This window comes from Rhincodon typus, chromosome 11 (genome assembly GCF_021869965.1).
Source record: "Rhincodon typus isolate 14 chromosome 11, sRhiTyp1.1, whole genome shotgun sequence".
In the NCBI taxonomy this organism is placed as follows: domain Eukaryota; kingdom Metazoa; phylum Chordata; class Chondrichthyes; order Orectolobiformes; family Rhincodontidae; genus Rhincodon; species Rhincodon typus.
This window is the reverse complement of record NC_063342.1, coordinates 19,423,671-19,448,670: the sequence shown is the minus strand read 5'-3', so window position 1 is coordinate 19,448,670 and position 25,000 is coordinate 19,423,671. Positions and strand designations below refer to the sequence as shown.

Below are 25,000 nucleotides of genomic sequence, written 5' to 3'. Positions count from 1 at the left end.
ATTGGTTACGGAATACCAAAGGCAGCAGATTATGCAAGTAATTTCCAAAACTTTGACAAATATGGTCCCTTCATGCATTTTCCCTCACAATCCAAGTTCTTCAGTTGCATCGACAATAAAACATTCTTAGCCATAATTTTGTACGGACTACAGCATCAATAACTATTTATGCAGATATTACAATCAAGTAACATGAAACCAAGATATGAACATCTACAGCCTTATCAAATCAACTTAAGCACTGTATAATTATTGTAGATTGCAATTTAGAAGGTTACATATATCTAGATAAAAATTATGCTTGAGTAAAATTAGTTTTCTACAGAAGACCTGTAGATAATTATAAACCCCAAAATGCACAAGTCTTAAAGTACGGTTTTAGACTTTATAAAAAAAAAAACCTATAACCTTAAATGGTCACACTAAACTTGTTACACAGCTTGTTACTAGAGGTTGATTAGAGTAAAATTAAGATGTTTTAAAACATTTAAAAGTTTGAAATTAAAGCTGATGGAATGGTGGGCTGATGTGCATTGCCTTTCACAGCACTTCTGCATAATTAGATGGACACAGACCTCTGATTATTTTATTTTCCTCATCTTATAGAATTCACTGTAACAATCTTGCAAGTCAAGTTCCTTTAAACTGAAGTCCTTCGTACAACCCACACATTCTTGAAGATCTGAATTTGTGTGCCAGATAAATCCAGAGAAGCAAATCTATGCAAACAAAAATATTTTAAATATCCCAATTCAGAAACTGCATTTACAGGCAAAAGTGGATAAAGTTAGCCCCTCATTGTTAGATCACTCCATAAAAGTTTTAAATCCATTAATGAATAATGCATCACCAATGATTAAAACGTTGATACATAACTAAAAGCATGTTATTCTTGTTGATTTCAAAGATTTTATGTAGTGAGTGAGGAGATTAGCGACAAGATCAACCCTGCAGAACCGAATGACCTTTCAGTATTATCTGGCAGCAGTACACAGTATGATAATCTAAGGGATTTTACTCATTTGTCAATAGGAGACATTGTGGGCTGAACAGTAAAATTTAATGATGTACTAGAATATACAGGAAGTATGGAGTAATCCATTCTCTTTCTTGCGTGGCATCTTCCACAAGCTACTACCCAAAGGCATCCAAGCAAAATGTAAATCACTAAACACATTCCTACTTCGATTCCAGTTTATAGATGTTTTCAACTAAAGCAGAATCCATTAACAGTTTGGCAAAAAGCAATTTAGGTCTAAATTGTCCCCCAATCTCCAGAAAATCTGCTTACATCCCATACTTTCACCATCCAAATTTTCACCAAGCATCTGGCTGCCTAGGTTTGACCAGCAATATTGGAGCAACATAAATCAAGATGATACTCCCCTGCCACTCTCTTTCCCCACTCCCCCACTACCAAATAGAACAAATATCTCTGAACATAGGAACAATTGCATCCAAGGTATTTAGTCAGTTAATTTAGATTCAAACTACATTGACAACCACTCAGCAAGAAGGGTCTAGGCCCGAAACATCAGCTTTCCTGCTCCTCTGATGCTGCTTGCCCTACTGTGTTCATTCAGCTCTACACCTTGTTTACTCAGCTACAATAATCACTTTGATTTGGATCCAGATGGATCACTAATTCACGTGGTAAACAACTTGTATTTAGTTTTTTTTCCTCTCCCCAACCCACATAACCAACATAATCTTGAGCTGGACAGCATGCAGCTGCTGACAGGAGGAGGCCATTGGTGCAGGTACGTTTAGAAGTCATTTTCACTTCCTAAATCAGAGATTGTTTTGTTAATAAAAAGCCAAAATTTATGGGAAAACTTGTCCCCATGCTCATAAAGGTTCTGTTTCATAAAAATAGAGATGCTCTGCCTTACCTGAGACCAATGTGTTCAATCTCCTCCTGGTTAAAAAATTGTATATCACCATGGCTCCATCTGATATTCATGCTTCGGGTTGAAGTGCATTCAGCAAGCAAAGCCAAACAGGGCCATGAAATGCTCACACAAAAACATCTTATTGGATCCTTAACTGGACTCACCACAACGGGGTTCTGAAAATTTGTCTAAAAATATTTCATTTTTCCTCAAAATGCTGAGTCAGATTTACCCAATAAGGAGTTTAGGGACAAGATGACTGAAGCAGTTAGACACAGTCAACATTATCAATGTAGCAATGAAAAATCTGCATGCAAATTACACACCTGGACCATGCCAATATGTAAATAGAACCTGTGTGATGGAGAAAATAGTACACTATCACTCGATTCACAGACTCTGCATTTGAATATTGTGCAAGTCTTTACTATCAAACTGGGAACCATGATCTGAGGGACAGAGAGTCCTTCAATCTGAACTTATGATTTTAAGAATTCCCCAGAGAGTAATACAAATCGAATTTCCCAGATGAACACAGGATTTTTTTAATAAAAAAAAAATCCAGGTAGATTTCTTAGACAAAATGGACTGAGAATAGCACAGTAACAATAACAGGGTCCAGGTTACAATCACCAGTTTCTACTCAGTTATTTGATTTTAGTGGTGGGTCCACTAAGTCAGGCTTTGTTTGGGCTAGTGATCATGGCTCAAGTGTGGCACAACAGACTGCCATTCAAACCTTTACCTCACTATAGTTCCTCGCATAAATTAGCAGAGTTCGAGTTGTTGGTTGGCCTCAAACAGAGAGGCTGCTTGTATGGGGATCCTCAAAGATGTGCAGCAGCTTAAAAGGGGCACACAGAACAAAAGTCAGTTTTGAATGCAATACAGAAATTATTTGATGAAAATACGGAACTGAAATATGAATCAGAGTATAAATGGTATAGAATCTGAATTGAGGTTAGACAATGGACAGGCATCGTTTGAGAGAGAGAAAGTTCTATGGAGGGCAATACAGGGAAGAAGCTAAAGGAGTTGCAATCGTCTGAAAGTGCAGGAGGATTACCTTTAATAGATCAGAGATTAAGCACACCCTTCCAAAACAGTAAATTAAAGCAAATACTTATTACTTAAAATGACATCACCTGCAGTGTACTGTGCTAATTATCTATGTTTAGACCACAGTGCCTTGTATAAACAACTTTCTCTTTTACTCATCATTACATGGAATCACCATACTATTATCTTCTCATGGAACAAACTGCTTGCTGTAGTTATCTTTCAGCATAACGTAATCAGCAGTATACAAACAGCTGGATTTTGCTGCATCTCAATCACAGAACTAAATCTTTGCTCTCTTAAAGACTTAGACAAACAGGATGGGAAATAAAGCATACCCTTGTGATGGAAAAGTCAGTTTAGTGTAACTCATTGACAGCTTCAGTCATGAATTGCAGCCAGAAAAATTACTAATGAGGCAATAAATATAACAGCATTAGGTTATGAAGGAGCATGGTTTCTTGGCATTATGCTGCTGGCCAACCAAATTAGGCTTGCCTGCAGCGTCTCTCTTCCACCAAGGAAGCAAACAGTTATTAATGAGATTTCTGTACAGTCAAATGAGGAGGGGAAGAAAAGAGTTGCTAGTTAGCATTAGCTAAAATAGGCTTTGGCAAAACTCGACATATAAACATTAGCAGAAGCCCACTTCTGCCACCTTGGTTTGATACAGTTGTGGCAATAATTCTGGATTATTAGACATCACCTTACTCCTCAGTTTAATGCAACCACAGAATCCAGTTTTAAGATGGGAGGTAAACAAAGGAGGATCCTGGCTACTGATGTTCCTTCAGCATGATGGGGGTGGGTGAAGAGGAAGTGAAATTTCTACAACAGCACAAATATTCAAGACCTCAAGATCTGCCCTTCCATTCCAAATTCATTCATATTAACACTTTCAATACAATCAGCCAGAACCAACAGCGGTCAAACCTTTAATCCTCTTGCTCAGCTTCAATCCCTCTACCCCAAAAAGTTCATACAGGTCCAACTGACTTCCCTAACGTGCTACTGGTCATTTCATAGTAAGTCAAAGCTCACTCCCATTGTTGCACTTCTTACAAACTGCATTAGCATTCAAGCCTCAAATTCTTTGAGATTTCCAAGTTGAAAAGACAAGTCCACAAAATCCAAAATCAAACACTTAAAGCACAATCAAGCACTTGTTTCTCTTCTGCACCATTTTCAGCACTCTCAATCCAATTCATTCATATTGACTCAGAGGCTCTGCAATGCATTACAGCCCTCAAACTGACTGGGGTTAACAGAAGCAAAGCTGTTCAGAATATATATATATAACAAAAAAAGATTTAGCACTGATATTTAAATTCGACAATCAAAATGTTATTTGCATAGAATTATAACTCTAATCCCTCCCTGTATGTTAACGAGAGTGCAGGGTTCCAAATAGTTATATCGTTTCAACATCAATTTCTTTTTAAAAAAAATGGAAAAGCATACACACACTTCAACCACAACAGTACTGGCAGCTTCAAAACCATACAAGTTTGGTTTTAGTAAATCTTCAAAATGCAGTAGGAAAAACGGAATGTTGTGCCCCTTAGGTTTTCTGCTCCATAGCTATGAAATTAAACAATACCTGGTGCCTGAGAATATCCTGTCCATAACAAGTGTATTCTGATGCTTCTTTATCTTGGCCTTCACATATACCAAATTTAGCTATTTCACAAGACAGTTCCATTCATCTATCCATCAATTTTCATTGTGTTGCCAGACACCCTAAGACTGAACAATAATTTTTGAAAGAATGGTTCTAATATTTGCTGGTTCCAAGCTTTCATTTCATTTTAGTTTGGTGTTTCTCACACACCATCACCAACCCGCACCTGCCCCGCCCTGCCATCTACAAGACTCAGTTACAAGAAAAATACATTTCAATTCATTTTTCCCAACTCTTGAGCACAAAGTGTGACAGTATTGGATATTTGCCAATCTGAGCCATAAGATTAGACTACAACCACGCTACAAAAGTGAAAAAATTAGTGCCTAACTGTATCATAGAAATTACAAAGGGTTCATTCAATTGTGATTGTCACTCCCGGAAAACAAATTCAAGTTTGAAAAAAATTGTTCCCATTAAAAGGGAGAAATTCAAACTGCACAATTACTGAACGTGTACTAATCATTAGGGTTAAAACTACATTTGATTTCACATAGTCAAACAAAATTCTGTATAGTGAAAAAAAAATGTCCACAGCACAACTGCCAAAACCTACAAAATTGGATATTTAGCCACATTCAAGATGATTTTATAAAGCTGTTTCTTCCACTCAATTTGTTTGCTTCTGTAAACTAGAATTGTGCAAATATAGTCTACTAGGCTTAGCCTTAACTGCTGTCTTGACAGTATTGTTTTTCCAGCTGTAGAAGTGAGTTTGAATTTACAGCAGACAACTGAGTTGGCAAAGAAGTCACGATACTAAATAATTCAAAGCAATATTTCGTTTCTTTTTAAGTGGAATACACCCCAACAGTTAAATCTTAGTTTAAGTATATTTAAACCATAAAATCTGAAACTTGTGGCATAAACAGAACTTAGGAGACAATAAGAAATCATAGTCCTACAATACAAATAGCTCAGTTTGTTTGAATTCTGTGGTTCATGTTGGAGTACTAAATCAACTACTCAAATGCAAAGACGGGCTGCATTTAGTTTTTTTTAAAAAGCATAAAAAAGGAGTTTTGAATTTTTAGGAGTTACAAAACTGTAAGAAATTGCAGGGTGGGCCAAGAACCTACAATGGTATTGGATTCAGTGGGAGATGGCAGGGTGTGAGGGGATGGACGCAGGGTCACTGACATTCATTAAGTTGGGAGAGAGGGATAGATGGGATTTAGTGCAGAACAAACATGAATTGCAAGTTCTGAGGAAGGGTCACTGGACCCACAACTCTCAGATGCTGCCAGACCTGCTGCGCTTTTCCAACAACTTCTATTTTTGTTTTGACTTACAGCATCTGTTGTTCTTTTAGTTTTTATAAATTGCAGGATTTTAGGTAACTTAGTCATAATCGGAGCACAGCAGACCAACAAGGATGTTGGAGTGGTTTACAAAAAAAAAGGAAGTGTAATTAAGGGCTTTACCAGCCATAGGAGCCAAAGATGTGAAATGTTGCATATGAGGATGTAAGAATCCTCAATAAATGTAAAGGATGTGGACTTTAAAGCTCTGCTCAGGATTAAACAATAACCCAAAGTTACAGATGTCCAGAAGATACATGGAATCAGTAGCAAGGGAATAAAAGTTTAGCGCAGATATCCAAGACACTGACGTTCAGCATTTTCCCCAGCTTTGTGGAGTAAAGCTATGGCACTTAATTGTATGAAAACAATTTGACAGCATTGAAAGGGTTGATAGAATTGATGGTGGTGAAGTTGACAGCCAGCATTAAACAGAAGAAAGGAAGTCTGTCCTTGCAGCTGATGATGCAACGAAACCGCGCATTCATTCAGGAGAGAATAGTCATCCTTGGGGTGGGATGCTCCATGAATAACAATTTAGAAATGGATGACAAGTCACTTTGAAGATGCACTTGCTGCATATAGGTTGGCTTGAATGGAAACAGAGGCAGCACTGGAAGATGAAGCTTCCAAACAGGTGCAATTCTAGTGATAGCTTCAAGATGACAAAGAATAAACACTATGATTGAAGTTACAGAAAACATGATTCAAGATCTTGCCAAGTGCTACAAGCAGGCAGTAACAAGACTGAAGCAGGGTGTATGAGTAGCAATGTATACAGCTGAAAAGTCGTGAGAGAAGAGAGAGTTTAGAGATAGTGCCATAATGAAACAGGATATTTCAGAAATAGCAGGACAACCTTTTGTCTGCCATATTATCAGGTGACTAGATTTTCATAGTTCAATTTTCAAGTATAACTGCATGCAATTTTTTTTCAGAAAGGTGTGTGCCAAGTGCTGGTGATGGAGTACATATGTGCTTTATGAATCCAATTGTGGTAAGCTCCGATAGGTTTGTTTGCTGTGCAAGTAACATTAAAAATGCAGATTACACAAGTTAGTCTATGAGCCTTATCCTGTACTGCAATCATCCTCCCAAAGAAACAAGCACCTGAGATTTATACGGCAATTTACACACATTATTCTCTTACAACTATTAGTTGTTGCAGTTTCACTCCAACTCGAGCAATAACTGTTAAATTATATACAAGACAATAACTTGTAAGTTATATGAAGTAGATGGCTGACTTTAATTTGCAACAAAGAATTAATTTACAAGATATGTGGGGGTCACATACTGATTTTGGGAATTCACGTTGCAACAGCTACATCTGAAACTAATTGAGATCCATACACTTCTGACTTCACCCAGCCAATCATGTTAAACTGCATATGCCATCATTGAGAAAATAAGAAGACACCTTGTCATCATACAGGATTCCAAATGCTTGTCTCACACTACCTGAAATCATTTACAACTGAACAGATTAATTCAAACATAAATGTAAAAATGCATTAACCAAAGTGACTCTGATTCTATAGCCTGACCTTTAGACTATTAGCTTTTTCAAACTTCACCAAAAAAAGTTCACTACCTACGTACAAGGGAAAAGAAAACAATATCACAATTATTTCACAGAGAAAAATAGATAAACATGAATATGCCAACAGACCATACAACAACAAGTCCAACATTTAGTACAAATTTAATTTTTGGACTCTCCTGCAACATTTGTAAGCAAATAGCTTCATTTTCTACAGAATCTTTTGCTGATTTTTTCACACTGTAACTTTTGATTCCACAACATTGATCAAAGTATCGCCACCAAATGTTTTTCCTTTGCAAGTCATGTTCCTCTTTGTTCATTTGGTCCTCAGCAGTTGTTTGGCCATTTACATAACAGTCATTTCGTATCTGATCTTCAGCAATACATGAAGAGCTCACGGATTTGGGATCACCACTTCCAGGCATCAACAGCACTAATTCTATTTGAGCAGTCAGTGGAGATGAATCATCACCTTTCTGCTTACAATCAGAACTGTCTGCACATTTAACACTGTCACATTTTGCCAGACTTCTTTCTGTTAACTTATCAGATTCTTCTTTCTGACCACTTTCAATGATTTCTGTGTCTTTTAATGCCCAGAATGTGGTGTTGCAAATCAGATCTCTGGAAGGAGGAGGGGTCAGCAGACTCACTACTACAGCTGTAATAATAGTGGCCCAAAATAAAACTGCTGCAACATACATGTAGTGAATGTTTCTGATAAAATTTGGTCTTGTGTCAAACTGATCACATTCTGGCATGTGATATATGAAAGCCAAAATCAAGCGTGTAATTCCCAAAACCGATCCAACCAACCCTCCACAAAAAGCCCCCTGCTCATTGCAGCGCTTCCAGAAAATACCAAGAAGAAACAGGGCTGCCACTGGTGGGGTGAGATAATCTGCTACCTCTTGAATATAAAGGTACATTTGTCCTCCCTGCATCTCTACAATTATAGGAACCCAGGCAATGCTTACAGCTACCATGAAGACAACAAACAGACGACCTACTATCATAAGTTCACGAGAGCTGGCAGCCTTTCGAAGATGCTTGTAAACATCAAGGGTAAATATGGTGCTGGCACTATTGAATATAGAATCCAAGTCACTCATTAAAGCTGCTATCATGACTGCCATCATTAGGCCACGAAGACCTACGGGCAAGATTCCCAATGCTAGTCGTGGATAGGCAATGTTTGAGCAACCTGCTCTGCTGCCACATACTTGCATACAATGTTCTGGATTAATGCAAGCAATCTCATCAGTAAAGAGAACCCTGGAAATCATGCCTGGTACAACTATGATAAACATGGGCAAGAGTTTCAGAAAACCAGCCATTAGGGTAGCTCCTTTGGCATGAGCAATGTTCTTTGCTGCCAAGACACGTTGCACAATGACTTGATCAGCACACCAATACCAAACAGAAGCTGGTGTTTGGCCCAATAGAAAACCAGGCCAAGGAATATCTTCATCAGTTGGTTCACGTAATATCTTTAAAGAATCTTCTTTAGGGTGAATGCGGCAAGCATTGACAGCGCTTAGATTGAAAGTAGCAATGACTGCTGTAACATTTGGTGAGGCCAACATATATCGTCGTTTCAGCTCCTCAAAACCTCCCACCTTAACCATTCCTACGATCATCAATGTTAAAGCTCCACCAATCATAAGAATGGCCTGCAGGACATCTGTGTAGATGACAGCCACAAGTCCTCCTGTAACAGTTAACACTGCAGTCAACGCAATCAGAACGACGATAGAAAGATACAGGTCCCAGCCGAGTGATGCCCGGATAAACAGTGCACCAGCATACAGGTCAATGGAAAGTTTTGTGAAAACGTACAATAGTAAGGACAACAATGCAAAATAGATTTTTATTCTGGTACCGCCATAACGTTTTGAAAGGTATTCTGGCATAGTATATACACCAGATCTGATATAGACAGGAATGAAAATCCAACCTAATACCTGTAAAATCAACATTGCATTTAACTCCCAAGCTCCCACTGCAAACCCACTGGCCGCCCCAGATCCTGCTAACCCAATAAAATGCTCACTGCCAATATTGCTTACAAACAATGAAGCACCTATTGCTATCCAGGTCATAGAGCGTCCTGCAAGAAAGTACCCACTCACAGTACTTCTGTTAGTCTTCCACATCACAAAAAAGCCAATGCATAATACAAGAACAAAATAAAATCCTACAACAGCCAAGTCAGCTGTTTCCATTAACCCAAACATTTTATTACAGTACAGCAGGTATAATTCAGTTTACAAAAGGATTTTCAGGCAACAGCCAACCCTGTTGTTACTTGACAGCAGTAAAGCAAAAAGGGGAGAAAAAGAACACACAGCACAAAATGGTAATACTCTGTCCTTTAAGTTTGCTGCCCTGATCGAAATTATGGGATTCCAGTCGTACAGGTACTGGGATGCCAACTACTATTTATCTTGTTAACTTCACTTTTGACTATTTCTCATGCTCTTTTAGCAGCATTCCACAAGACTGCCAGTGCTTAATTTGTTGGTGTTGAATTTCTTAGCTGTTGCTGACAGGTCTAGTGAGGAATAGAGTTACACTCCTGTAAGACAGCAAAGACAAAGAGGGTATTAGAATTACACTTATTATATTTGTACAAAAAAAAAAAAATCAAACGGCTGGCAAATGGAAACATAACTACTATTAAAACATCTTAGTACACACAATGATATACCAAAAAAAGGTTACCAAAAAAAGAAAGAATTTAATGGTAGGATAAGCCAAACAAATGATCATCATCACCTGGCCTTCTTTCACAACCCACCACAACTAAAAAGGTGAATGTTAAATACATACTTAATGGCATAAATTAAAATGGCCAGAGCACAGAAAGACAAATTAAAGATTATTTACTTTTTGAAGAAACCAAGCTATGCAACTGCAAACTCATTAGTTGTAAATCATGAGACAAATAATCTACTTTAGATAAGCCAGTACCAGACAATTTACGCATGTTTTATTCACAATTTCTCACAATTCGACTTAAAATACGAAATCCAAGTTAAATTTAATGAACTACTGTGCCATAAAATGCATTTGTAGTAGGCTTAAACCAGGTTCATGTAAACACAATTAGAGACATATTTTAAACAGTTATAATTCAGTTTTATTCTGTTGTGGCTTGTGAAATCATAAACCACAAGTATAAAACTGAATCATATAAATAGATGTACATGCACAAAGGTGTCATAATGTACATGTGGATTTTATGATATCACAGAACAAAAACTGTTGATTAAGCAAGTATAGAATTAGAGTGCTAATTTGCCTCACTCAAACTCATGGATTTATAGCCCATAATAGCTCTACAGCAGAGCTCCACAACATTTCACTGTAAGAAAACAAATCACAAGTTTAGAAAATATGAAACATCAGTGATATGGCATTAAGTCAAATGCAGACAACACAACTGAAGTCACAAATTCATTGAAAACAATTCCACTACATTATAATTGATGAAGAGCTTAGAGATTCACTTTAAAGCCTTTTACTTCAAGAGTTTAGGAGTACAAACAGAAAAGCATTTGAGATGACCATTTTTCAAAACCAAGCTGAAATAGAATATAGGGATAGGCCAAAGCAGTCATTAATAAAACTGAGAAATAAGAAACTAAAGGGAGTAAATATTTCCGAATTTAAATTGTAATATCAACAGTTATTTATTCTCAAAAAGAGAATATAAAGGCACCCAAGATGGATTACTTCCAGCAATTATCTAAACACAAGGAAAAATAATAGAATAGCATGAAAAAGTCTGAAGTTAATCCCTCTAGTGTTTACTTGGCTTTCATCTAATTGCCTTTACAAACACTCCTAATGTCCAAGTTACTTCTCAAGTTACATCTTCCCCAAGGTTTATCATCCACAGTAAATATTTTGTTCTCCCCTAGTCCCCAATTCCCCACCCCACCCACATCCCGTGAGTGAATATATAAAAATTCAGACATGTTGCTATTAAATGGACAGAAGTAATAGATGAAGAGGATAAGGCAATTAAAGTTAATATAATGTGCAGCGGAATCCTTTCTATCCAAAATACAGAAAACCCAAGGCAAGATTTGCGATTTGATCTAGTAATGGGGAATGAGTTACAGCCGATAAGCAAGTAAAAATAAGGTAACATCTGGCTAAAAGTGATAATAATACTCTTAAGATAATAGGAAAGGGAACAAGTATATCAAAATCCAGGTTAATAGTTTGAAGAAATGCTGACTTTAATAAGCTGGAAATAGAACTTGTGAATATAAAATAGATAATTTTGGCTAACAAAATGTAGAACAATGGAAAACACTTGAAAAAATAAGAAACTATACACTAGGAACGAGTGAAGAATTAGCAGAGGCAGGTCACCAGTTACCAAGGAGGAATGTTTCAGTAGATAACAAGTTGATCTCAGTTTTCATTAATTAATTCATTAACTCACTCGCTCACAGGATCAGCCCATCACTGGCAATAAATGCTGGCCTAGGCAATTTTGAATTGCCTTCAAGAGTGTGGTGGTGAATTGCCTTTGGGTTTCTGTAGTCACGTAGCATAGACAGACCCACAATGCTGTTAGGGAGAGTAACAGTATGTAAATCCAGTGATAGTGAAGGAGTGCCAATATAATTACAGATCACGATGTTCAATGGCTTAGAGAGTTTGGGAAAGGGGGTGCACTTGCAGGCAGTGGAGTTCTCCAGCATCTCCTTCTGACTTAACCTTTCCAAGGAGAATTTGCCCACCTTTTCATGAGAGGTCGTAGTGAGCACATTTAAACTTTACTCTTCCTTTGCTTGACAGTGGATAAGTTTCAAAGATTAATTGGTTGCAACTGTAAATGATCTTTAACAAAAAAACCAAAACAATGAACTGATAATTTAGATGAGCAATTAATGGAAATTACCATTAAAAATTGCCTGTCAAGCTTAATAATAGGGACTGTTTGGTCAAGAAACAAAAGTAAAGAAAAAGAATCAGCACCATTCATCACTAGGGAATGACAACTGCAGCTGACCTAAGAAGTAAGGTTTAATTAATGCTGACCTTAGGTTGCCTCTGATGGGGTACAATAAGTAGAGGTCGGAAATGAGTTGACTTGTGATCTGTGGTTTCCTTCTCTTTCAGCCTGCTGTTCCTCTCTTCCTCTCCCACACAGTCTTAAACGTTTCCTGCTTCTCGCTTATCCCTTTTTCACTTTTCACCATTTCTCCTATTGTCTTACTCTGCCCACTGAACTTAATGAAAATGATCCAAGAGGCTTTGGCTCCAATAATTTCCATCAGCACTAATTTCACATTGAAACGAAAGTGACCAAGTTTTGTTTGGAGAGCCTTAAATGTGATTTGGGACAAGGTGATTAAGAAAAAAAATAGTTAGCAAGAGCAACTCAGCAGTCTGACTAACAGACCAAGAAAAGCAAGATAGTAGAGCTTATTTAAATATATACAATGGACAAACTGCACATAGACCTCCTGGAGAATGAGGCTGGGAAATAATACTAAGGGACAAGGGCATGGAGAAAAATTGATAAATACTTTAAGTCAATCTCAACAGTACTGGACACTAAAAGCATTCCAAAAATACTAAATGATTAAAGTGGTGGTGGTTGGGGGGGTTAGAAGGTGGAAATAATCAAACACAAAAGTACTAGGGAAAAAATCTGAGTTAAAAGCTGGTAAGAGCCCTAGAACATAGAACCCTTGATGTTGCGCCGACCTGTGAAACCAATCTGAAGCCCATCTAACCTAAACTATTCCATTATCATCCATATGTTTATCCAATGACCATTTAAATGCCCTTAAAGTTGGCGAGTCTACTACTTTTGCAGGCAGGGCATTCCACGCCCTTACTACTCTGAGTAGTTCTGATAGCCTGCATTCTAGCAATGGAAAAGTAGTACTATGAGAAGGTGCATGCACTGGTTATTATCTTCCAAGAATCCTTAATATGGGAAATGCCCCACAGGATTAGAAGACTGCCTATGTTATTCAAACATTAATCCCTTATTCAAAGAGGAAGACAAAATAACAGGTAACTCTTGGTCAGTTAGCTTATCATCCATCAATGGGAAGTCGATTATCAAGGATGGAATAGCACAGCATTTGGGAATAAATAACAAATCTAGCAGAGCTGGCATAGCTTCATGAACAGGAAATCAAGCCTTAGAAATTTATTACAGTTCTTTGAGGTGGTAACAAATCTGGCACCAGTGGATATAATATATTTGAATTTCCACAACGTGTTTGTTAAGATGCCCAATTAAGATTACAGACAATAAGATGTCAGAGGTAACAGATTAGCATCATACCGGATGGGATAATGGAAGGATAAAGTTAGGATAAAGGGGGCATTTTCAGGGTAGCAATCTGCAATTAGTAGAGTGTAACAGGTGTCCATGCTGGACCACTTATTTACTACATATCAATGACTTGGACGTCAGAAGTAAATGTACTATTGCCAAGTCTGTGGATGAAATAAATATAGGTGGGAAGGCAAATAGTGACAATTGCACAAAAAGTCTGCAGAGGGACAGAGACAGGTTAAATGAGTGAACAAAAACTTGGCACATAGAATATAATGTGAGAAAATAAGGTTGTACACTGTAAAGGAAGAGAGGAGCCAAACACTATATAAATGGGGAAAGACTGCAAAGAGGTGCGGGGGTGGGGGGAGGAGGGAAAGAGATTCAGGGGTCATTATGCATGAATCACAAAAAGCTAGCATGCAAATTTAGCAGGTAATAGGAAAGGCAAATGGATTTTTGGTCTTTAATTAGAATGGAATGTAGTATAAAAATACAAAAAGTCTTGCTAAAACTGAGCACTAGTCAGACCACTTCTGGATTATGAATAGTTTTGATTCCCTTATCGAAGGAAAGAAAAGCTTTGGTATAGTCTAGGTATACTGAATAAGTTGGGCTTGAACTTATGACAGCTTAGATGAAAAGAGACCTTTTTAAACCTCATATTATTAGGGGTATAAGCTCAAAGTAAAAGAACACCCATTTAAGACAAAAGGAGGATTTTTGCCCCTCTCAGATAGTAGAGGGTGGATTAATTTTACAGAGGGCTCTAGAGACAGAGACACAACAAGACAGAGATAAAACATTTTTAAAATCGATAAGGGAATCAAGGACTTCAGGCAGGCATGTGAAGCTGGAAGATTATCTCATTACCTCACTGAATGGTGGTGGTGCTGACTTGATGGTTCAATTGTACTACTTCTGCTCCTATATCTTATGATCTTTGAAACGCCAGATTCAAATAACATGAAAAAGGCAAAAAACAAAAATTCACTTTAAATCACTTTTCTCCTGCCGAACCATCCTTTTATGTAAAATTATGTAACCATTAATTGGAAGGCGATGGCCTAATGGTATTATTGCTGGGCTATTAATCTAGAGACCCAGACAGTGTTCTGGGGACCCGGGTTCGAAACCCCTCCACGGCAGATGGTGGAATTTGAATTCAATAAAATATCTGGAATTAAGAATCTAATGATGACCGTGAATCAATTGTTGGAAAAACCAATCTGGTTCACTAACGTCCTTTAGGGGAAGGAAACTGCCATCCTTACCCGGTCTGGCCTACGTGACTCCAGACTCACAACAATGTGGTTGACTCTTAACTGCCCTCTGGGCAATTTGGGATGGGCAATAAATTCTGCCTGGCCAGCGACACCCACATCCCGTGAATGAATAAAGAAAAAAAGTTTATTAGAACCTTATGAAATGAGTTGCTAATTTATCTACCAGTAAAGCAGGCATCAGGCTGCATGAAATGCTCTAGCAGACCTTATGTAGCCAATCAATAGCCTGAATGGTATCAAGTTTTTACGGTGTTAAGGCATTTACCCTAATAAGTAGACAGCATGCCATCACATTCCTGATTTGTACTATATTCAAGGCAGACAGGCTTTGTTAACTCAGGAAATGGGTTTCTCAGCATAGAATTTCCAGCCTCCAACTTACTCTTGTAACCACAGTAGTTACACAGTTGGTTCAGCTCAGTTTCTGATCCATGTTTACCCCCAGGATGTTGATATGGGAATTCAGTACTGGTAATCCCATTGTTGTCACAGGGAGATGGTTAGATTCACTTTTGGGCAAGAAAACCACATCGGTGGGCATTTGGAGTCATGTGTCAGCCAAACCAGGCAAGGACAACAGACTTCATCCTGTGAAGCAAGATATAATTATGTATCATTAATCCAGATCTATTAGTTAAATTGCAATTCTACAAGCAGCCTTGGGTGGGATCTGAGCCCTAGACCCCAGAGCATCACCCAGGATTTCTGCGGAATCGGTCTGCTGACAATACCATTCTACCTTCTCATCCTATCATTGAGCCACATGTTAACAAGCCCATTTAAAGAAAAACTAAGCACTTAACTAAACTTAATTTCCAAAACAACAGAACTGAGAAATCATATTCTGAAAGAAAAGGGCATAGGAGGTATCGAGTGTGTGCACAGAAGGCTTTCTACAGGCATTTACTAAAAGGAAGAATAGTATGCAGTGTTAGATACCTTTCTCCTGAAAACAAAAACACTAGGATTGACTTAATAGAAGGAGCCTTGATAATTAAAAAAAGCTTCTAAAGGATGGAGTGAGGGAGCGAGCAAGAGAGCAAGGATCTTTCCATTTGAAGGGAATTCATAAGAAACTTCTTTAAAACTACCCAAGATCTAGTGAGATGGAATTCGTTACTATAAGTTGTGGTTGAAGCAAATACTATAGATGCATTTAAAGGGAAGCTAAGCAAGTGTATGAGAGAGAAGAGAATGCAGGATTATGATATATGTTTCAGAAAAGATGGGCAGAAGCTCAAGTTGGGCATAAATGGATTGATTGGGCAAAAAGAAACGTGGCACAGAAAGAGACTTAATGTATTGCACCATGTATAAGACCACCTCCTGCTTGATTACTTTTTTTTACATCAGGGAATGACTTCACAACTTTTCCCTAGTATCAATTTTTTGCCTTTTAAAGTTGCATTAGCAGCAGGTGGATTTAATTGGTAGGGTTAGCATGAACAGACCTGAGGTTCTTGTGGCAGTGCCCCTACCTCTGAGCCAGAACAGAAGGGTTCAGGTCCCACCGGAGAGGGACTCTTATGTTGCAGTGGTAGTGTCCCTGAACCAGGATGCCCAGGTTCAAGTCTCACCTGCTTCAGAAGTGTGTAATAACATCTGAACAAGACCGATTAGAAAAACAGATAAAATAAAAAAATCAACTAACAGACCTGACTATTTACTCCCTCATCTTTGAACTATAAGAACACAGAAGGAATCAAATCCACCCCAATCTCTAAACTAATTCTGATATTTCTCTAACCTGACTGTACCATTTTACATCTCAAATAATGGAGATTTTAAAAAAAACTCTCTACCTTCTATGCCTCATTTGAAGTGCGATTCCAAATGATATTACGTTACACAACAATAAAATGATTTAACAAGTGTTAGACAAAGCTTTGTTGTAACCTGTCTTGCTATGTAACCCAGAATGTATTTAGTCTCTTAATTTTAAAAACAAAGACAATTTGAGAATGGCTTAAGCAATGAGGAACTTCAGCTCGTGAACATATTGCGAAACTGAGGTTGTTCTCAGGAAAAAGACAAGATGGCCCCAATCAAGAATTGTAACCAAAAGGTAATACAAGACTCCAGCTACTTATCTTTAGCTACTAATCTCAAGATTTGAGAAAAATGTACAATTGTGCAAAATTAAACATTGCATACTGCTACCAAGTTCAAATTGTGAGCACAGTAGCTTTTATTGCTTAGTGTGAACAAATAATAGGGTTAAAATCTAGGTAGTGTTAAAATGATGTTAGATACCTTGTCAATAAGATTCCATGTTTCAACACAACTGAAACTAAACAATGTACTTTGAAAGTATTTACGTTTATGCAACATTTTTAAAAAGATCACTGAGATGACTACACCGGATATATTTGTTTTCTTCCGTGAAATATCAATTTTACATTTAGAATTATTCACACAGATTAGATTCAACAGGATAAAAGACAGAGTGTGGGGGCAAGGATAAGCCAGTTAGATCATGAGCAATTTGTATGTTAACTGTTTCTATACCAACTTATTTCACAATCCTAATTCCCAAGACCACATACTAAAAGTTCCACAAATTTTAATTGAAGGCTAAATTCTAAAGGAGGATGTTTAGCTTGATTTATTTTAGTCTGATGCTTCTCTATCTTGTGTTGCAACATCATAACCAGTCTGGTCATTCCGTAGGACTCAGCCTTGGTTTGCAAGCTGACCGAACTGGATGTTACAAGCTGCATTAAGATATTGGTAGTGTAAGAACATCTGCCACAAAAGGAGATTATAAATGCTTGTCAACATTCCCAAAACAGTATGCAAAATTCCCAAGATCTCTCAGTATAATCCATAACTGAAAGTGTTAGGTGTCATCTGTTAAGTTCTTATATTCCACTGGTTTTGTGAAAATGTAACATTCACCTCCAAGTAATGAAAACAGCAGTAAGAATATTTTCAAACAGAAGCAGCTCTGTTTTCAGCTCTGTAGTAACTAAATTTACGTTTCCATAAATCAACATTTCAAAAGATCATTAGAAGCAACAACCCGGGAAGATAACTTTTCTATGCGTCACTTACCAATCTCAAACAGCTCAGGAAAGCTCAGGTCAACTCTGTTTCCTACTAAAAAGGACAGATTCTAGCATTGTCAAGAATTACAGCTTTTAAAATTAGTATATTACTGTGCACAAATATACATAAATATTGCAGAAAATTATGAACAATTAATGCTTATATAAATTACATTTTGAAACAAACAATTTGGAAGTACAGTAATAAGTATCAAAGAAGCTTGTTAAAGCAAATTCAGGTGCTACTGAAAGATCATAATTCACTTACCAATAGAACTGCCATTACCATGAGAATTATATTATTTGCTTCTAGAGAATCAAAGTAATAACCTTCCTTTGCTTAACCTATAAGTTTCTGTAATATACATTTTACAGATCAATTAAAAATTGGTACCTCCATTAAAAACACTCACCATCTTAGTTACCAGCAGTTTTGAAAAGTGAGCACTGCAGTTCAGCTACGGAAAATGGGTCAATCTCAGGATCACAACTTTTTTTTGCAAAGAATGCAGTCAGTTTCATTCAGTCAGGCACACAACCTAAAGTACAGCATGTAGCACATACTTTTGATTAGAGAGTTTTGAATTAATCACTCTTTGAATCAATGTCGACAGTGTAGCAATTTGAAGATGAGCTGACTATTTACTGTAACTGAACTTTGAACCTTGGTGCATTTTAAATTGAAGTAAATCAAAATGGTTCTGAAATTGTTGCATGTGTAATACACAATTTCCCCAAAAGGTTATCAGGGAATAGAACTCACCTTGTTCTTAGTTATACAATTAACTTGAACTATTGTAAACTAAAAGTAACTGGGCTTTAAATAAGATCATTTGTGCTGTAAACTCTTGAAATTGATGTAAAAATCTAGTTCATGTATCACACACTGCAATTTAAAATTTGACTTTGCAATTATGTCTGTAGTCAAAACATTTTCATGTTACTATATTGATTCTATACTCACTAATAACAGGAGGAATTGACCATAGTTTGCACTTTATCCTTTCCATATTCAAAAATACTACATTTGTCAAACACAGTACAGTATAGCTTCACACAGTTTATTCTAAGCTTTGACACTAATGAAACTCGCAGGCCGAATGCAAAGGCCAAGTTTAAAAAAGCATAGTAGCAACTTGTGCATTAGCCTAGAGAGCATTCAATTGAGGTAAGGGATATACAGTGCTTAGAGGCAAGGTCTCACCACCTATTATTTGCAATCACAACTTTGCACAGGATCAAACAACCATTTGGTGTGCTGTCAGCCAATAACCCATTGCCTCAAGTTTGAGTGAAACACAAGCACTGGACCAGAAGGAAACAACTGGCTGAAGCAGTTGAAAAAGTGAGCATCTGAAGGTAATAATATCTTCAGACGAAAAGTAGTACAGCAGCTCTGCAAGTTAGGGCTAGATGATTAAGATTCAGTACCAAGAGAAAAAAAAACAGGGAGCAAGCTGAGAAACAAAAGACCAAATAATAACTGGACTGATTCAAAAACTAACAACAGTTAATATTTCATCAATTTGCAGTGAATAAGCTTCTTGTTCAAGTGCTAATGCACAACTGAATAAACAGACAGTTTAAATGGTGTTTTTAACATGCTCTACGTATTTCCAAGTGGTCTAATTTATGTGATGGAAAACAAAATGGTGTGTTGGTCCACCTGGTCAAACCAAAACAAAAGGTGAGCAAAGCGACTTTACGTTGCACCTTTCATCATCTCAGGATGTTTCCAAACCACTTTGAGTCAGTGACATTTTTTAAAAATTGCTGTGTGATATAGAAAACATGAGTCAATTTACACAGAGCAAGCACCAACATTAAAGTATTAAGAACAGTTATCTACTTTTAATAAGCTAGTTGAGGGAAGAATATTGGCCAGGATATCATCCTGCGCTAACAAACACAAACAGTTAAAGATTGGTATTTTGCCTGCTGTATTGAGAGGTTCCAATCGATATTGGTGTTTCAGAAATAGGAGAGGCCACAATTTTTGATTTGGACTGTCCCAATAACTTTTAATCATGTTCAGAGCAAAAAACTTATCATAATGCACTTTCTATATATTTCAAACTCGAATCTTAGGAACAAAATATACGAGATCACCTGCTGGCATACTAAGAACCTTTTAACAGTTCACAGTTGCACTGGAGTGACACATGATCTCATCTTTAACTGACCTGCAGAAAGGCTCACAACAGACTTTGTTCAAACTAGAGCTACAAGTTTGCATTTAAAATCAAACACGAAAGTCAAGTCAATTACCGTACTTCAATTAGCATCCCTCCATGCTTAAAATTAAAAGCTCCAAAATCTTAAGTCATCTGTCACTGCTTGGACCATACATCCAAAATGAGAAATGTGAAAAATTAATCCCACAGGGTCCTTTCTTCATACCGTGACTTGGACCTGCCGTCTCCCATGTGAAATGAAGCATTCGTCACACTTACTCCAAGTTCGAACTGCTCCTGGCAACAGAAATCCAGAAGATACAACAGGAGGATACGGCTCACATACCATCTTAATTGGCTGGAGCACCCAACATCTGCTTAACCATGAAATTATATGTAAAAAAAAAAAATCGCAATTGGCTGGTTTTTGAATAAACATTGTTTATTTTGCTAGTTTTTTTTCCATCAGAAATAAGATGATAATGTTTTATCTTGCAATAGAAAATAGCACAAGTCCAAGGTAGCTAACCACAATCCAGGCCTTGAGGGGAAACTGGGCACACAGCAACATTTGACAGGGAGGAAGTTTTCTGGAGCAGGCATTCCAGAAGGTTGTCACCTCACAGGTTGCTAGTAGTAAAATATTCACAGAAGACTGGGTGACCATCAGCAGTTAGGGTAGGAAACCACAGGTGAGGATAGAAAGGGGACCATCTGTTGAGCTGAAATTGAGGCAATTGGTGTTTAGATACCAGTGATTTGGATAAAGAGGTTACAAAAATAATTTACCGTTTGAATTATGCAACTAATAGGATCACATAGGATGTATTAGGTGCACCATGCTTTTTCATTTAAGATTTCCTATGTTTCTAAAGAGGAGGTTAACCACCAAACAACTTCACCACAGTGAGCAACAAGTGGTTACTCATGGCAGAAAATAGTGCAGATTGAAAGAAAGAAGCAGTGGTTATGTGGGTTGCAAGGAAGTTGAAGAATTGGAAACCACAGTCAAGGGTTTAAGATAAAATTGTTTTGTGATCATGATCTAGAGTTGTATGGCATTTCTCAGGTGCCAGACAAGCTTATGGAGATGGATCAAGAAGTCCTAGAATAGCAGAATGAGCAGCCAGCATCACGTTTCATACAGGGATCAACAGGATACTTAAAAACAGGTCTAAGATTCTACCAAGGAATTTCAAAAAGTTAAATTCCAAATTAAGAAATAGTAGTAAGGGTAGTAATCTACAATTTCTAGTGCTATGGACTGGACCTGGCAAGCAAAGAATAGTATTTGTTGATACTCTGTTGAAAGAATCATATGGAATGGACAGTTTTGATTCCCAGTAGAATAGACACTGGAATACACAATGGCCTGTACCTTAAACTAGAGAGCATCCTATAGTTCTCCAGAAAGAACCAGTACAGGAAGACAGTCTTTGGGACTGGGAATGCAAATCCACACAATTAGTGAGTCAAAAGACTACTGGACTGCTGTTAATTGAAATGCTCAAGATGAGGTTGATGGACAATTAAAACAGGGGCAATGCATGAAAAAAATGTGGGTTAAATGAAATTGAGAGACAAGTCAGCCACTATTTGGTTTAACAACAGAGGATTAAAAGCTCTTGATATTCCTTCACATGTCAAAGTAAAAACAATTAGAAGCGAAAGATGTACTAGATTTCTTACAGAATTATGTCGTTAATAAATGATTCTTGCAATGTAGAGCAATGACACCACGACTTTGTCTCAGCTGGAGATGTAAAACACTGGGATACAATTCTATAAATGGTAATAATTTTCGAGCAGTTTTGAAAAATCTGAAATATCCCTCAATCCCTCCCCAGAAACATCATTTTTGGAGAGTTGGGAAGTCAAAGAAATAACACAGCCTCAAAACTCAAATAAGCCCTAAACGTCAGGCTAATTTCTTTAAAATGGAGGACGGACCAGTATAAACCTCGGTTTTACAGCAAGGTGAACCAGACATCTGGAGCCTCCAAGGTCTACTGTCTTTAATAGCTTTCAGATCGAGCAGATGGAAGGGACAGTGATGCCCTTGTGTGTTTGTTTACCATTACCAAATTAAAACGTGATCTTTGTGAGCGGCTATGGCTCCCGAGACAGAGTTCACGAAAAACAGTGTCGGGAAGGCGGTTTCACCGCGCACTTTAAAATTTGCCTTCTTACCGATTTCTCTTTCCCAGCCTCCCGGTGTTTGCTTTCTTACCGCCCATCCCCTGGTTCCCGGACACCGCTCCGCCCTTCCCAATCAAAACGCACTCCGCCTTACCTCAGCCGCTTCTCGAAGCTTCTTCCCCTCCATCCCAGTGCCTCTATACCACCCAGCAACTAGGGCCATTTGCTCCCACCAGGAGGAATTTTCTTGCCCTTCCTCCTTCTCGAACTATTTAAATTCCCCTTTTCCTCCATCCTTGTCGATTGTTCCTCCGTCCTTTTCGCTTCTTCCTCCCAGTTTCCACCCCATCTTTCCCGACTGTTCCTCCGCCCTTCTCGATGCTTCCTCCGTTGTTCTTGATTCTTCCGCGCAACCTGCCGCTCCACCTTCTCGATTTTTCCTCGATGTTTTCTCGCAAGCTTTCCATCCATCCTTCGCGAATTTTCCTCCCCACCCTCCTCGAGAAATTCCCTTCCCTCCATCTTTCTCGTCTACCTCCCGCCCTCCAGCAAACAGACCTCCATCTTCCCTCCCCCCTCGGTCCAGGCTGCTAATAGATGCATCTACGCTGCGAGTTATAGCTGTTTCCTCGCCCATGTTAATTTTTTTAATCGCTCCGTTTTGTGTCTGTGTGTGCGCGTTGCGTTTATTTTGAAATAAAGGACGCAGCACTGAAGCCCCAGCTCGAGTTGGGTTACTCACCCGGTGAAAGCCGAAACCTCTCGCGCTCTGCAACCGCACGTGCAGCTCCTGCCGTTAGATTTGAATAAACAAACTGAACGAGCTGCCCGATAGACTAAAGGTGTAAGAGCAGACTGTGGGAGGCCATGCGCCAATCACCGGACATGGTGGGCGGGCTCCACTGCAACCATTGGTCAGCCGCTCAGTCAATATCGCGCCACTGGGCGAGTTTCGCTTCCCATTCGCCAACCAGCTATCAATCACTGTATCCTCCGGTATCTGGACCAAAATCTTGGTAGGTTCCGGCTGTTAGTATTTTCTTATTTACATGGTGGGAAAGTCGTATGCATCTCATCCTTCGGCGCAGCACGATTCGTTCACGCGGCTCTGTGTGAATTCGTACGTTTTGATGGTGAGCGGAGGGAAGTTGAGACCGCCTTCAATGGTCAAATTTCAAATAGGGGCTATTTACTGCAAAGAAGGTTCGTTCTGCCCTTTGAGTTTGTACCACCTCAAGGAATGTAGGCGCAGGAGTAGGCCATTCAGCCCGTCGAACTTGCCCAGTGTTCAATACAATCGTAACTCATGGAACGCTTCAGTTCCTTCTACACATTCCAGTCCCATAACTCTGTACATCACTAATGATCAGAAACCTATCAACGTGTAGACATAATCAAAGTTTCATCCACTTATTCTGCAGTCCTCTTCAGTATAGAATTCAGAAGGTTCACAATCCCTCTGAATAAAATAATTTCTCCTCATTTCAGACTTAAGGGGCATTTCACTTATTTTTAAATTGTACCCTCAACCTTTAGACTCCCCAAAATGGGCAAACATCTTACTGCATCTCCACTATCTAACCCTTTTAAATATTTTGTAGATTTGAATGAGATCACTTTTTCAAAACGCTAATGAATACAGGCAGACTTTGCCCATGCTGTCTTCATTGGACAGTCCCTGCATTTTGGGAACAAATCTGGTGAACCTTCATTGCATAAGACCAAAACTGCACACGCAACTCTGATGTGATCTAAGCAACCTTTTATAAAATTGAAGCAAGACTACTGTACTGGAATACTGGCAATAAAGGCTACATTCCATTAGCCTTCCTAATGGCTTGCTTCACCTACATACTAGCCTTCAGTGACTTAGCAACAAGGACACCTCGATCCCTTTCTACATCCATACTTTCCAACTTCTTACCATTTAATAAATATTGTCCATCTATTTCTCCTACCAAAGTGAATACCCTTATGTCTTTTGACATTATTTTGCTTCTGCCTGTTGTTGCCCATTTGCTAAACCTCACCTGAAGCTAGTTTATATCTTCTGTACAACACACATTCCCACTTAGCTTTGTATTGTTCATGGATTTGGAAATATTGCATTTGGTCCCCACTTCCAAATTATTGACATAAATTGTGAACAGCTGCAGCCAAATCCTAATCCTTGTGTACCCCATGAGACACAGACTGCCAATATGAGAACAAACCATTTATTCCTACTATCTGTTTTGTGTCTGTCAACCAATCATGAATCAGTACCAGTACATTACCTCTTTTCCTATGTTTTAACTTTCTAACTAGCCTTTCTGTGCAGGACTTTATCAAAACCCTTTTGAAAATCTAAATAAACTACGTCTATCAGTTTTGCTTCATCAACTTTGTTAGTAAAATTTTCAAAAAGTCTCCCAAGAAAATCATCAAATGCCGTTTCCTATTCCCAAATCTATATTCTGTCCAATCAGATCATTACCAGCCAGGGATCTATTTATTCCAACCTTCTCACTTGTGTGAGAGTCTAGGACCAGAGGGTAAAATTTCAGAATATTGAAT

At 38.2% G+C, this 25,000-nt stretch overlaps 1 protein-coding gene across 8 annotated transcripts; it reads right to left on the bottom strand.

Annotated features, from left to right (window-relative positions):
• Nucleotides 1-6: 6 nt before the first annotated feature.
• LOC109933235 (sodium/myo-inositol cotransporter) lies at nucleotides 7-23,320 on the bottom strand. Of its 8 annotated transcripts, none has more exons than XM_048602963.1 (4): nucleotides 23,187-23,320; nucleotides 18,545-21,027; nucleotides 11,939-12,066; nucleotides 7-10,057 (listed from the first exon to the last, which is right to left on the bottom strand). In XM_048602963.1, the coding sequence occupies exon 4, from the start codon at nucleotides 9,714-9,716 to the stop codon at nucleotides 7,566-7,568; it is 2,151 nt and encodes a 716-aa protein (XP_048458920.1). In that variant the 5' UTR covers nucleotides 9,717-10,057; nucleotides 11,939-12,066; nucleotides 18,545-21,027; nucleotides 23,187-23,320; the 3' UTR covers nucleotides 7-7,565. The 8 variants fall into 8 exon arrangements, 6 of the variants coding, with proteins under 6 accessions (XP_048458920.1, XP_048458921.1, XP_048458919.1 ...); XM_048602964.1 differs by having other exon boundaries at nucleotides 18,545-18,670; XM_048602962.1 differs by lacking the exon at nucleotides 11,939-12,066.
• Between the last annotated feature and the right edge of the window lie 1,680 nt (nucleotides 23,321-25,000).

Excerpts from the sequence above, each read along its gene's own strand:
- LOC109933235 (XM_048602963.1), bottom strand. The coding sequence starts at position 9,716 with ATGTTTGGGTTAATGGAAACAGCTGACTTGGCTGTTGTAGGATTTTAT.